General features: G+C 41.6%; 1 protein-coding gene across 5 annotated transcripts in view; it reads right to left on the reverse strand.

Annotated features, from left to right (window-relative positions):
- ap5z1 (adaptor related protein complex 5 subunit zeta 1) overlaps positions 1 to 12111 on the reverse strand; it is a 56803-nt gene extending 44692 nt beyond the window's left edge. For all 5 annotated transcript variants that reach the window (XM_041206457.1, XM_041206458.1, XM_041206454.1 and 2 more), the window contains exons 1-3: positions 11960 to 12111; positions 2257 to 2394; positions 1615 to 1801 (exon numbers count right to left, since the gene is read on the reverse strand). In XM_041206457.1, coding sequence (XP_041062391.1) covers positions 1615 to 1801; positions 2257 to 2394; positions 11960 to 12000 — 366 coding nt within the window. In that variant the 5' untranslated portion in view covers positions 12001 to 12111. The remainder of the gene's footprint in view (positions 1 to 1614; positions 1802 to 2256; positions 2395 to 11959) is intronic.
- Between the last annotated feature and the right edge of the window lie 1042 nt (positions 12112 to 13153).

Raw genomic sequence — 13153 nt, forward strand, 5'->3', positions numbered from 1 at the left:
TGTTGCCAGACCAATAATCCATTTATCACGAGTTACCATGAGAAAATCTGCTAACATTTTATTTATTCCAAGAATTAATTCAGCAAAATTTCACTTTTCTTACTGTTATATGACAGGAAAGCTGAGGGCAGCTGTTCAGCAAAGGCTGGGTGATACAACTAAAAAGGTAACACAATGCCACACTGGACCTGAAGGTACAAAGCTTCATGTAAAAAGAGTTGAGCATTAGGTGTTATTTTAGGGACTGCAGGGTTCATGTACATAAACCTTTCAACAGATATTCTAAAATAAAGTTTATAATTATTTTCAGGGATTCTTACCCATTTAGTTTTTGCTTCTCTTTGAAAGGTGCTAATGTTTGGGTCCAAGCTCCATGGGTGATAATCCTTCCTCCCAGTACCCCACCCAAGTGGCATTCTTGACATGTAAGCTTAGGTAGTAAGTTTTGGCAAGGTATTTGACTACAACCAAGCCTATTCCTGCCTCACCCAATGTCCACACAAGCATGAACCTTTTAGCAATAGTTACTTGGCAGCACGTGGGATTGAGAAGCTGGATTGTTTTATTTGATGAATGATGCAAAAGAAAAGTTAGTTTCTGTCATTCTCGTTCAAAATGTTCCACAGCAATTGGAACAATTGTGATAGTATAATATTGTATATTACTCAATTTAAATGGAGATTGCAGAACACCGTGATGTAGAGGGATCTGGGTGTCCTGGTACATGAATCACAAAAAGTTAGTATGCAGGTCCAGCAAGTAATTAGGAAGGCAAAAGGAATGTTGGTATTTTTTTGCAAGGGGCAATATGAAAGTAAGGAAGTTTTACTGCAGCTATACAAGGCCTTGGTGAGACCATATCTGGAATAACGTGTACAGTTTTGGTCTCCTTATTTGAAAAATAGATATAATTGCATTAGAAGCAGTTCAGAGAAAGTTCATGCAACTCATTCCTGGGACGAGGGACTTAGCTTATGGAGAAAAGTTGAGGAGGTTGGGCCTCTGCCCATTGGAGTTTAGAAGAATGAGAGGTGATCTAAACATACAAGATCCTGAGGGATTTGGTAGGGTAAATACCAGGAAGATGTTTCTACTTGTGGGAGAGATTAGAACTAAGGGACACAGTTTAAGAATAAGGTATCCGTGTAAGACAGAGATAAGAAATATTTTCTCTCTAAGGTTCATTAGTATGTGGAATTCTCTTCACCAGAAAGTAGTGGAGCCTGGGTCATTGAATTTATTCAAGGCTGAGTTAAGCAGGTTTTTGATAGGCGAGGGAGTCAAGGGTTATGGAGGGCAAACAGCAAGTGGAGTTGAGACACAACCAGATCAGCCATGATCTTACTGAATGGTGGGGCAGGCTTGAAGGGCTGAATGGTCCACTCCTGCTCCTAAGGCCTATGTTCCTGGAAGTAGAAATAGCAATTTGTAGATATAGTGCACAATTTTAACCTAGTCATTATAGAAGAAACTGCTGTAGAGGAGTGAGTAACCGAAGGCAGTACTTGCAATATCTCCTAGCAGCGAGGTCAGAGCAGTGATGTGGTATGATCAATAACTCAAGACACCAAAATACATAAACAACCTAACATATTTTAAACTGCCCCTCCTTACCTGGGCCAGTATTATACTCGACAAAAGGCTCATTGTTTTCATATCATTCACCTCATCACAAGATAAGGTCAAAGCACTGCATGGCAGCACCTCTCGCAGAATGGCTGAGCACAGAACAAGTACTGGCTGTGGTGCCTTCAGGAAGCACAAGGTACTGTGGAGTTTATGTAGGACATCCCTGGAAAGACTGGGTATCAGACAGAAAGATGGGAGTGCATTAGACTTTGACTCATACAGATGGACAACACATTCTAATTACACTCAATCTGTAACTACATCCATCCTGTGACTGCTGCTCATTGCTGAGGACAAGAGACAAAAACAAGTCCCTCACATCTGTTTGCAGTATGCACTGATAATGATAATCACAGATTCAGACTATTGAATGTCAATCTGAAGTTATTAAATAAATAGAATGCACAAAATGATTATGGAGAAATTTGACAGTTGATTTATTTGAGAATATTCCACCCCCGCCACCTGTAACTAGTTTTTCTTTAATCAAATAAAATATGACAAAACTCAAATTGAAATGATTAAAGAAACCCCTCTTCCAATCAGTAAACCTAAGTTAACAGTTCACAATCAAATAGTGAGATTCCCTCCAAATCTTATTCTTCTGTTTCAAACACATATTCTTACGTTCTGCTGTATTTTGTTGCTGAGACAATCAGGAAGAGTTTCTGCAGGGAATCGACTGCTTCCTTATTATATTCCTTATTCTGTAAGAGAGCGGCGATCCGGGAGCAGAACTTCTGTAGGTCTTCATCTTGTACTTCCCTGAGACGGGGCAGAAACGGTATTAAATAAAAGCTGTGGTAAACCGAATGATGGAGCAGGTTAGAAGTTTACTTCTTAAAGTACCTCTGAACTTTTTGTTGGAACATATTTAAAAGGAGCTTTGAATTACATTTATGCTGCCAACAGGGTACATGATGCTGCAGCGCTGGGTTCAATGACACCCTTTCTCAGGAACTTTGTAAATAAACACACTGAAATGCTGGTAAGTGGTTCATACTTTTCACTTTACCTCGGATGATCATATCAGACCATGGAGAGGGAGCAGAGGGGATTTACTAGAATGGTTCCAGGCATAAGGGACTTCAGTTGATTGGAGAGATTAAAGAAGCTGGGATTTTTTCCCAGAAGATTAAGCGGAGAGTTAATAGAGGCGTTTCAAATTATGGAATACCTACGGAAAATTGTTTTCACCATCAGGTGTGTCAGCAGAGTTAAGACAATTGGCAAACAACCAGAGGGGAGATGAGGAGAACTTTTTTTAAAAACTCACAGTGAATTGTTATGATCAGGAATGCATTATCTGAAAGGATAATGGAAGCAAATTCAATAGTAACTTTCAATGGGAATTAGGTAAATACTTGAAAATGAAAAATGTGCAGGGCCGTGTGAAAAGAGCAGAGGAGTGGGACTAAGTGAATAGCTCCAAGAGCCAGCACAGGCATGATGGACTGAATGGCCTCCTTCTGTGCTATTTGCTCTATGCTCCTGACCTTTGCCTTCCATGCAGATATGGAAGGCGTTTCCCTGCATACTAGGTCAAATGACAAACCCCACAATTGGTTCAGACTGAAAGCAAAGACAAAAATACAGCTCGCCCCAATCAGAGAACTCCTCTATGCTGATGATATGGTGTTAAACCACTCACACACATACTCAGCTACAAAGATTCATCGGTTGTCTCTCCCATGCCTGTAACTTGTTCTCCCTTACTATGTGTCAAGAAAACCACGGTTATGGGACAGGGTGTCACATCTCCACCCTTGATCACACAAACCAACACCCTGCTGGAACTGGTTAGCAAATTTTGCTATCTTGGGTCCCTTGACAGGCAATCTGAACCTTGATGCAGAACATGGTGCATATGCAGAGAAATTAGCTACCACCTTTGGCCGACCCACAAACCGTGCATGGGAAAACATCAAGCTGACTCTTAGGACCAAGACGGTGATTTATGAGGCCTGTGTTCTCAGCACCTTGTTCTACAGCTGTGAAACTTGGAAGGCTTACAGCTATCTAGAAAGGAAGCTCAACAATTTTCATCTTCATTCTTAGCATATCATCAAAGGGCAAAATCACAAATCCCATCAAATCCCCTCAAAAGCAAATCTCCCAAGTATCCTAGCACTCATCCAGGAGAGGCAGCTTCACTGGCTTGGGTGTGTTCTCAGGGTGGGAGACTGATGCATACCAAGGATTTTCTGTATAGTCAGGAAGCCAGAAACAGGAGACCAGCAGGCTGCCCAAAGCTCCGTTTCCAGGATGCCAACAAGTGTGACGTGTAGGTCCTAAACACCAATTTGTACACCTGGGAGATACTAGCTGATGACAGAGGGAAATGGTGTCATCAACTGTGGGCCAACATGTGCCACCATGACAATCAGTGGCTATGGCAGCTTGAAAGCAGATGGCAATCCCGAAACCAATAAACCACAATGACACCTGATAAACCACTTCATATGTGGCAGATCCTGCCTCTCATGGATTGGTCTCTTCAGCCACTAGAAGTACACCAAATGAAGCAATCCCAGTCACAACTGTTTTGCTGCATGTTTATCATCTCAGGTAGATGGAAGGTTGTCGCCACCACCGTACTCTATAATTCTATATATGGATTCCATATACAAGTGTCTCAGTGAATGGTTCCATTTCGTTGTATTAAAAGTGGCGCCAATTGTCATGAGAATTCTGAAGAATTCCACACCCCTTTGGATTAGCCAGTCTATCTGATTATCAGGTTTAAACTGGAAGTAACCTTATAGCCCAAATCTCCAATACAGGCCAAAGCATTTGCCCCTCGTTGGAAACAAATGCTCTCACTAATATCAACCATGACATAAGCTATTTATAAAAAGTATCTGTTTTTGATTGTTTGGGTGTGGGGAGCAAATACAATCAGAAAATTCACAGCAGCTTTAATGTTTTATGGCTGGATTGTCCTCCAATTCTGTTTCATACAATCTTAGTAAAAATGTGAGATATATTTTTTGTTGCAAGGGTTAGAAATGAAAGGTGCGTGTTTTTCTTTAAAAAGGCCAAACTAGCATCCTGGCAACTGCAATTCTGTGTGCTGGATTCTCTTCTCAGAGAGCCACATGCGAATCTAATTATCAACTGACATTTACACTTCGGCTTCTCCTGAGGAAACTGCTGCAGTTCAGGAAGAATTATTGCTCAATCCCATTAATTAGGGCACTCAAATGGGAATGAACTTGTCTCATTTATCAGATCATGCTCATCAAGCTAAATCCATCAGTGGGATTGTAAATCATTCAGAGTCCTGTTCAGTGCCACCTTCCCTTTGAATTTCTGGTATGTGTCCAAAAGCAGAGCTGGGGGAAGCTCTCTTGCTGCTTTTTTTTTTATTGATCACACAGGTTTTTATATATTGGCTCACATCAATTTTTTGCTTCAAAAACTAAAAACTAACATTTTCCAAAAATACTTTTCTAGCACTGTTTTGCTTTATTTTCCAGCTCCATTTATTCTCCATCATCCTCCAACTCTTGCTGGATATGGTTTCTTAGGCACTGGTAGCCTTTCAGCTTCCTGCAGATGGCCACTCTTCACATAAAAGTGCAGCCTCTTTGGCTGCAGATGTCAGGGTAGCCTTGACTGACCCACACAGACCTACTGTTCAATTTCAAGCAGTAGTCACAGGATTATGACAATCCTGAAAATCCAGGCCGACTTTTCTCCTCTAGTTGTACTGACTCCAATTTCAATGCCACAGCTGAAATCAACCAACTCGGCGCACAGTGGGAATCAAGTTGGGGGCACATTGTAGGAAATAAGAGTAGGCCATTCGGCCCATCGAGACTGCTGTGCCATTCAATAATATTTTGGCCGATCTGGCTGTTGCCTTAACTCCACTTTCCTGTCTGTCCCGCACAACCCTTGACTCTCTTGTCAACCACAAATCTGTCTAACTGAGCCTTGAATATTTTCAATGACTCAGCCTCCACCGGTGCTCCATGCAAGGGAATTCTGAAGACTAACGACCCACTGAGAGAAGGAATTCCTCCTCATCTCCATCTTAAATGGGAGACCCTTATTTTTAAACAATGCTTTCTAATGCGATTCCCCCACAAGAGGAAACATCCTCTCAGTATTTACCCTATCAAGCCCCCTCAGAATCTTATATATTTCAATAAGCTCACCTCTTTGTCTTCTAAACAATGAGTCTAGTTCAACTTGCTCAACCTTTCCTTCTTCATCACACAGGAATCAGCCTAGTGAACCTTCTTTTAACTGTTTCCAAAGCAAGTATATCTCTCCTTAAATAATAAGACCAAAACTGTGCACAGTACTCCAGGTAAGGTCTCACCAATGCCCTGTACAGTTGTGGCAAGACTTCCCTACTTGCAATAAAGGCCAACATTCCATTTGCATTGCTAATCACTTCCTGTATCTGAATGCTAACTTTCTGTGATTCATATACAAACCCTTCCAAACCCTACCACCTAGAAGGACAAGGACAGCAGATGCATGGGAACACCACCACCTGCAAGTTCCCTTCCAATGATACATGGCTGACTGTCCATCCTGGCTTGGAACTATATCTTCGTTCCTTCATTGTCGCTAGAACTCCCTTCCTAACAGCACTGTGGGTATTCTGACAACACATGGACTGCAGTGGTTTAAGGTGACAGCTCAGCACCACCTTGTCAAGGGCAATTAAGGATGGACAATAAATTCTGGCCTAGCCAGTGACGCCCACATCTCATGAATGAATTTTTTTTTGAAGTTCAAGGACACCCAGATCCCTCTGTACTGCAGTCTCTATCCACTTATATAATACTCTGCTTTTCTATTCTTCCTGCCAATGTGGACAAGTTCACATTTTCCCACACTATATCCCATCTGCCAAATTTTTGCCAACTCATTTAACCTATCTATATCCCTCTGTAGGCTCTTGCTTTACTACCTATCCTTGTATCATCAATAAATTAGGCTACCATACAGTTGATCCCTTCAACCAAATCATTAACATAAGTCGCAAATAATTGAGGCCCAAGCACTGATCCCTGCAGCACTCCACTAGTTACAAGTTGCCAACCTGAAAATGATTCACTTATCCTGACCCTATGCTGCCTGCTACTTAGCCAATCCTCTATCTATGCTAAATATATCACCCCCAACACCATGAGCTCTTAACTTATGCAGTAAGTGTGGCACTTTATTAAACATATAAGATCCTGACCTGGGCTTGACAGGGTGGTTGATGAAAGGATGTTTGCCCTTGTGCAGAGACTAGAACTAGGGGACACAGTTTAAAAATAAGGGGTCTCCCATTTAACATGGGAGTAAGAAAAAATCTTTTCTTAGAGAGTCATGAATCTTTGGAACTCTTTTCCCAAGATAATGGTGGAGGCAGGGTCGATGAATATTTTTAAGGCAGGGTAGAAAGATTCTTAACTAACAAGGGAGTCAAAGGTTAATCGGGGGTAGGCAGAATGTGGAGTTGAGGCCACAAGCTGATCAGCCATGATCTTATTGAATGGTGGAGCAGGCTTGAGGGGCAGAATGACCTACTCCTGCTCCTATTTCATATGTTCATTTGTTTATCGAATGCCTTTTGGGAATCCAAAAGCACTACATCTCATGGTACCCATTTATCGACCCTGCTTGTTACATCCTCAAAGATAATAAATTCTCTAATAAATTTGTCAAAAATGATTTCCTTGTCACAAAAACATATTGACTCTGCCTGATTGGATTATGATTTTTAAAATGTTCTGCTACAACCTCCTTAACAACAGATTCTAGCATTTTCCCAATGACAGATGTTAGACTAGCTAATCTATAGATTTTTGTTTTCTGCCTCCCTCCTTTCTTGAATACGGGTGTTCAATTTGCAGCTTTGGGACCTTTCCAGAATCTAGGGGATTTTGGAACATTACAATCAATGCATCCACTATCTCTGCAGTCACTTCCTTTAGGGCTCTAAGACACAGGCCATCAAGTCCAGGGACTTGTCATCCTTTAGTCTCCATTTTTTTCCCCAGTACTTTTTCCTCTAGTAATAGATTGTTTTAGCTCCTCGCTCCTTTTTGCCCACTGCTTTTCTACTATTCTTGGGATGTTTTTTGTGTCTTCTACCGTGAAGACTGATACAGAATACTTGCTCAAAGTATCTGTGGTTTCTTTGTTTCCCACAATTAATTCCTCAGTCTCATCCTCAAAGGGGCCAACACTCAATACTCACTGTTCTTTTCCTTTTTTTAAATATATGAACGATGAGTGGCAGAGAGATCAGGATGGGAGAGCATCAACAGCGAGGGGTCAGAGTGCTTGCGTGTTGGAGGGCCATCGACGGGGATTGTGGAAAAATCATGGGAAGAGGGACATCAATGGGGGATGCAGACAGATCAGTCACGCATTGATGGGAGGACATCGATTGGGGACAGAGAGATTGGGGTGTTGGTGAGGGTGGGAGGGATACTGATGGGGAGACCTGAGAGGTTGTGAGAGTTCTGAGGGGAGCAGGTTATGGGCAGCCTTTGGGAGGGTGGGGCATGGGGTTGAGTCAGGAGGAGATTGCAGCCACAGAGAACATTGGATTGTTGTTGGGGTGGGGTGGGAGGGGGGTTCTGATTGAGGTTTGAGGTTTGACTGGTGACCCAGTGGAGGCAGCCCTCCTCCTGTTAACCCACAAGGAGTGCTGGAAAGGCACTTGCCTGTACAATGCAGCAGTCTTCACATCTTTTAACCTCCAGTTTTCCCCCAGGCCCAGGAAACCTGGCTGGCTACTTCCCATTAGCTGATGGTACAAGGACAAGGATACAGAGATTTAAGGTTTTAGGCAAGGATGCAGGGGGATTGGGGAAGAACTTTTTTACATAGCATTTGGTAATGACCTGGAACCATGCTGCCTTCGAAGGCGGTGGAAGCAGAGATAATGGATCATTTCAAAAGGGTACTGGATGGGCACTTGAGGCAAATAAACTTGCAGGACCAAGGACTGGAGCGGAGGAATGGGACTGAGTGAATTACTCTACAGAGAACTGGCAAGGACCTGATTGGCCGAATGGAATCCTGTGCTGTAATGACTCTACGCTCATATGTTAAAGGGAGAGCAGAAAAAGAAATCTGGAACATGCATTTTTATTAAAATATTTAAGTCAGGGATCCACCTTCTAGATATGGATTGGTGAATCACTCCCTGCCCCACCTCCATTAAAAGCAGGTTTGAGATGGGTTGAATTCAAATTTGAGATCTTTTACATGTTTACTTTTCACCCAACCCTAACTCACCTGCATTAAAGGGTTAAAATACACGCTGTGGGTCTGTAGTTGCCTGTGCCTATTTCATTTTTATTTTTGAAAATAACCACATAATGGATTCCAATCTAAAGGAACATGCCCAGAATTTAATTTCTTCATAAAGGCCACTACATCATAAATCCCATCCCTGGTATTGATCAATCCTCCGAAATAAATACCATCCATCCCAGGAAATGTATTTGTTTTGAATCTGTTTAGCCAAGTGGGATTCCATCTTATTTATATCACAGACGCTCATTCTACCTGGATTTTCAGTATTTGCTGCTATTAGTCCCTCCAAACATTCGCTAAGGAAGACATAATTAACACTTGTATGTTCATTCCCAGTTTTCTTTCTAGCCAACAGGCAGAGGAAATTTCTATCCTATCAACTTGTGGGACATCAGTCTGTGTCCCACAGATGAAACAGAAGGGGCCTGATATGCAATAACAGTGTGCAAACACCTGGTGCTTTGATGAAGCTGCTTTGTTTGGTATTTTAACAGAAGCAATAACCTGTTTACTACAAATGGACTAAAGCTTCTATCTAAATAGTGGGCAAAGGACTTTCACATGGATACATTATGAACTCTCACATTACTGCACAGCATAATGTCCAGATCTACATGTTTAGCTCTTGAACCACGCAGTCACCTCTACTCCCTCCCACACTAAATCATCAGCCATGCCATCAATAACCTCTCAGTGACAGTGAGACAATACATTCCATTTTCTGCAACTTCAGTTCAGTTCTGTTTGACTTCCATGATAGATTAAAGGTAATTCTCTGTATGCAGCAGCACATCAGTATCCTGATAAAAAAAACACTTGTGCAATCTCCTTCCTGCTTGCCCTTTGCTCCGTAAAATCTTAAAGATGGGTTAAAGCACATCTTTTAGTTACTGAGAAGCTTTTTAGGAAGAATCAAATGATCAATGAAAAACTGCCAGGTAATCTGAGTCGGTAAAATGAACTGTTATTTTATATATACAGGTCTAGAGATGCAGGAGCAGAGGGACCTTGGGGTATGTATACACAAATTGTTGAAGGTGTCAGTGCAAGTTGAGGAAGCAGTTAATAGGGCAGATGGGATCCTCAGCCTTATATATATAAAAGCATAGAGTACAAAGGCAAGAACATTATGGTGAACGTTTATAAAACATTGGTTTGGCTTCAACTGGGGTATTGTGTCCAATTTTGGGCACCAAACTTTAGGAAGGATGCAAAGGCATTCGAGAAGGCACAGAAAAGATTTACAAGAATAGTTCCGGTGATGACAGACTTAGTTACATGGATAGATTGGTGAAGCTGGGGCTGTTCTCCTTAAAGAAAAGATTGAGATTTGCTGGAGGTGTTCAAAATCATGATAGTACTGGACAGGGCAGATAGGGGGAAACTGTTCTCATTGGCTGAATGTTTGAGAACCAGAGGACACTGATTTAAAGTGATGGTCAAAAGAACCAACAGTGACATGAGGAAAACCAATTTTTTTTAAACACAGCAAGTGGTTAGGATCCAGAATGCATTGCCTGTGTCACAGCAGCAGATTAAATGATGGCTTTCAAAAAGGAATTGGATAATTATCTGAAGAAAAAAAATTGCAGGGCTTCAGGGAAATGACCGAGGGGGGCAGGGGTGGTGGGTGGTGGTGGAACCAGCTGAGGTTCTCTTCCTGAGAGCTCTATGGAGCATTTTCTATTTGACTGTGCTGTGAAAGAGCTGTCAAACTTCTGGTTGTTTTGAATACAGCAATTGTTTAAATTCTGCATAGCTTTGCCTACTGTTTTGAAAGAATTTATTAATCGGTTTTGATTTAAATCACAACTATTTAAGGTTTCTGAAGAGGTGAGAGACAATCTGCAGTTTTTGAAGTGAACCTATCTGAAACCTCTGAAAACTGTTAACTAATCAGAAATTTGGTTACTGGTTAGAAAGAGGAAGAAAAGATGTCTAAAGATTAATATATACAGTTTAACATTGCAAAGCATTTTATCTTTTCCAAGAAGCTAGCTAAGCTACTATTAGAAAGTTATTCTGTTGTTTCTTATTTCTTTCATTGCTTTTTAATAAACTTGTTGGCAGTTACACCCTAAATTAAGTATTGTGTTGTGTTATCCTGTTCAAAGATGTGCAGGAATCTGTGGAAGCATGGGATAGAACCAGCGGTTCAAACATTTTTTTCCAAATAAGTAGGCTTCTCTATCTCATGCAAGTTACCTAACCCTCAGAGGATCTAGGGAGCTAAGGCTCACTAACAAGTCATCTGAAATGCCGTCATCAGGAGCCAAAAGTATCTGCGCAAAACGGGTGAAAGAAGCCCTGAGTGTAACACCAGCATTTCTGACACTCTAAACCTGTGAGCAGGCACCTGAAGTTCAACTGTTAACCAATATGATTTAGACCTTTTTGTGAAACTACAGTCCTATCCCAGTCTGAAAGAGAATGGCCTTTTCTCGTTTCAGATGTTGTGCACTCTCTAAACTTCTTATTTCCAATCCAGAGTGATTACAAATGTTCCTAGTTTTTGTAAAAAGTTCCCAGTGCCTGCCATCAATCTGGTTGAACAATAAGGCTCTAGTTTGCTACTTGTGTTGGCAACAGCTCAGCAGTCCCATTCTCACTAAGATTATGGGTTCAAATCCTACTTCAAGACATTTGAGCCTTTAATTTTGGCTAACACTGCAGTGAAGCACTGAAGGAACGCAGCACTGCCTTTCAGAGATGTTAAACCGAGGCCCTGCCTATTCTCTCAGGTGAATATAAGATTCCTTGGTGCCATTTTGAGGAAGAGTAGGAGATGGTGTCCTGTTTATCCCTCATCAACACCAGGGGATTATCACATTGTGATTTGTGGTACCCTACTCTATGGCTGCCTCCTACATTACAGCAGTGACTACATTTCAAAGACTATTTAATTGGCTGTCGGTGTTTCGGGACATCCTGAAATGAAGGGCGCTATATAAATGCAAGTTCTGCCTTAAGTGTTAAGAGAGGCCAGGGCTCCGTGCGCTTATCATCAGCCTCACTCGCTGCCCACCCTCCCGGGGTCCTCCTCTGTTACCTGGCCTGTCTGAGGAGATTCTCCGCCGAGGCCCCAAACATCGCGGCTACCACCTTAACCCAGCTGCCTTCGAAATTTTCCCAGGGCCCTGGGGGAACGAGAAAGATCGCGTCCCACAATAATTGCTCTCGTGCACCTTCCTTTGCTGTCCGGCTGGAGAGCAACACATCCGCGATAAATTCCGGAGTCTTCTCCCCATCCGCGCAGGATTTTTGAGTCCAGTGGAAATGTTACTTTTAAATTCGCACGAGTGGGTGTAGTGTGAAGATAGAACCGATGATCTGCAACGATACCTCAATGTAACACTCGAATACATAGGATATTGGTTTTTAACGTTATCTATACAATTTTAAATTACATTTATTATGACCTGTTTTCGGCTCATCAGAGGAAATAAGCGCAACGCTACGTCTCGGTTGGTTTTACTTTTAACATTAGTAAGCTCCCCCTATTGACAACTGGGAGACGAAATATTAATAGAACATTTTTGGAGTATGTGCCATTGATAGTGGTTAAATGATCAATTCTAACAACGCATCTATTAATACCAATGATTCTGGCAGTTGGTGCCACCAGATTCTCACTTCTACCATTGAATTCGGGACATGTTCTGTAATTATTGAATTGGGGGATTAACTTTATTAACTAGATTCAAAGATCAATCAGACAATCCCGAACTCAACTTCTCCAATACTCTTCAAACTAATTTCCATATCTCAACCAACCAGCTATAATAAGCACCATCTCCCAACCCGACATACTGGTTCTTTGGAGCAGTAAGTTTTCAACAATCTCACTGTTTTCAGCTGTCATCCACTTAGTGATCTCCTTCTACTTTGCCTTTCTGCATGCACGTTCTGCTTTGCTTATTCCCATTCACCCAGCAAAACCATTGGTGGCTGTTAGCCAGAAAATAGCCTATAGTTAAACCATCTTTAAAACTTCCTTTCCCACTTTTACAAACCTCAAAACCCATTTTAGTAACTACCTTTGGATCCCCCACCCTAACTCTTTTTTCTTCTACTCAGCATCGACCTTTTTGCACTCCCTAATCCAAAGTACCGGGACCACTTTTAAAAAGCGAACCTTAATAGCATTTACCAAATTCATAAAAACACTGTTTATTGTCCATTGTGGCAAACCCATAAATGTTGTTGCTGGTTTTAAGCTTTCTTTTTCTCATGTGCTCAAGAT

The sequence above is a fragment of the Carcharodon carcharias genome, chromosome 15 (assembly GCF_017639515.1).
Source record: "Carcharodon carcharias isolate sCarCar2 chromosome 15, sCarCar2.pri, whole genome shotgun sequence".
In the NCBI taxonomy this organism is placed as follows: Eukaryota; Metazoa; Chordata; class Chondrichthyes; order Lamniformes; family Lamnidae; genus Carcharodon; species Carcharodon carcharias.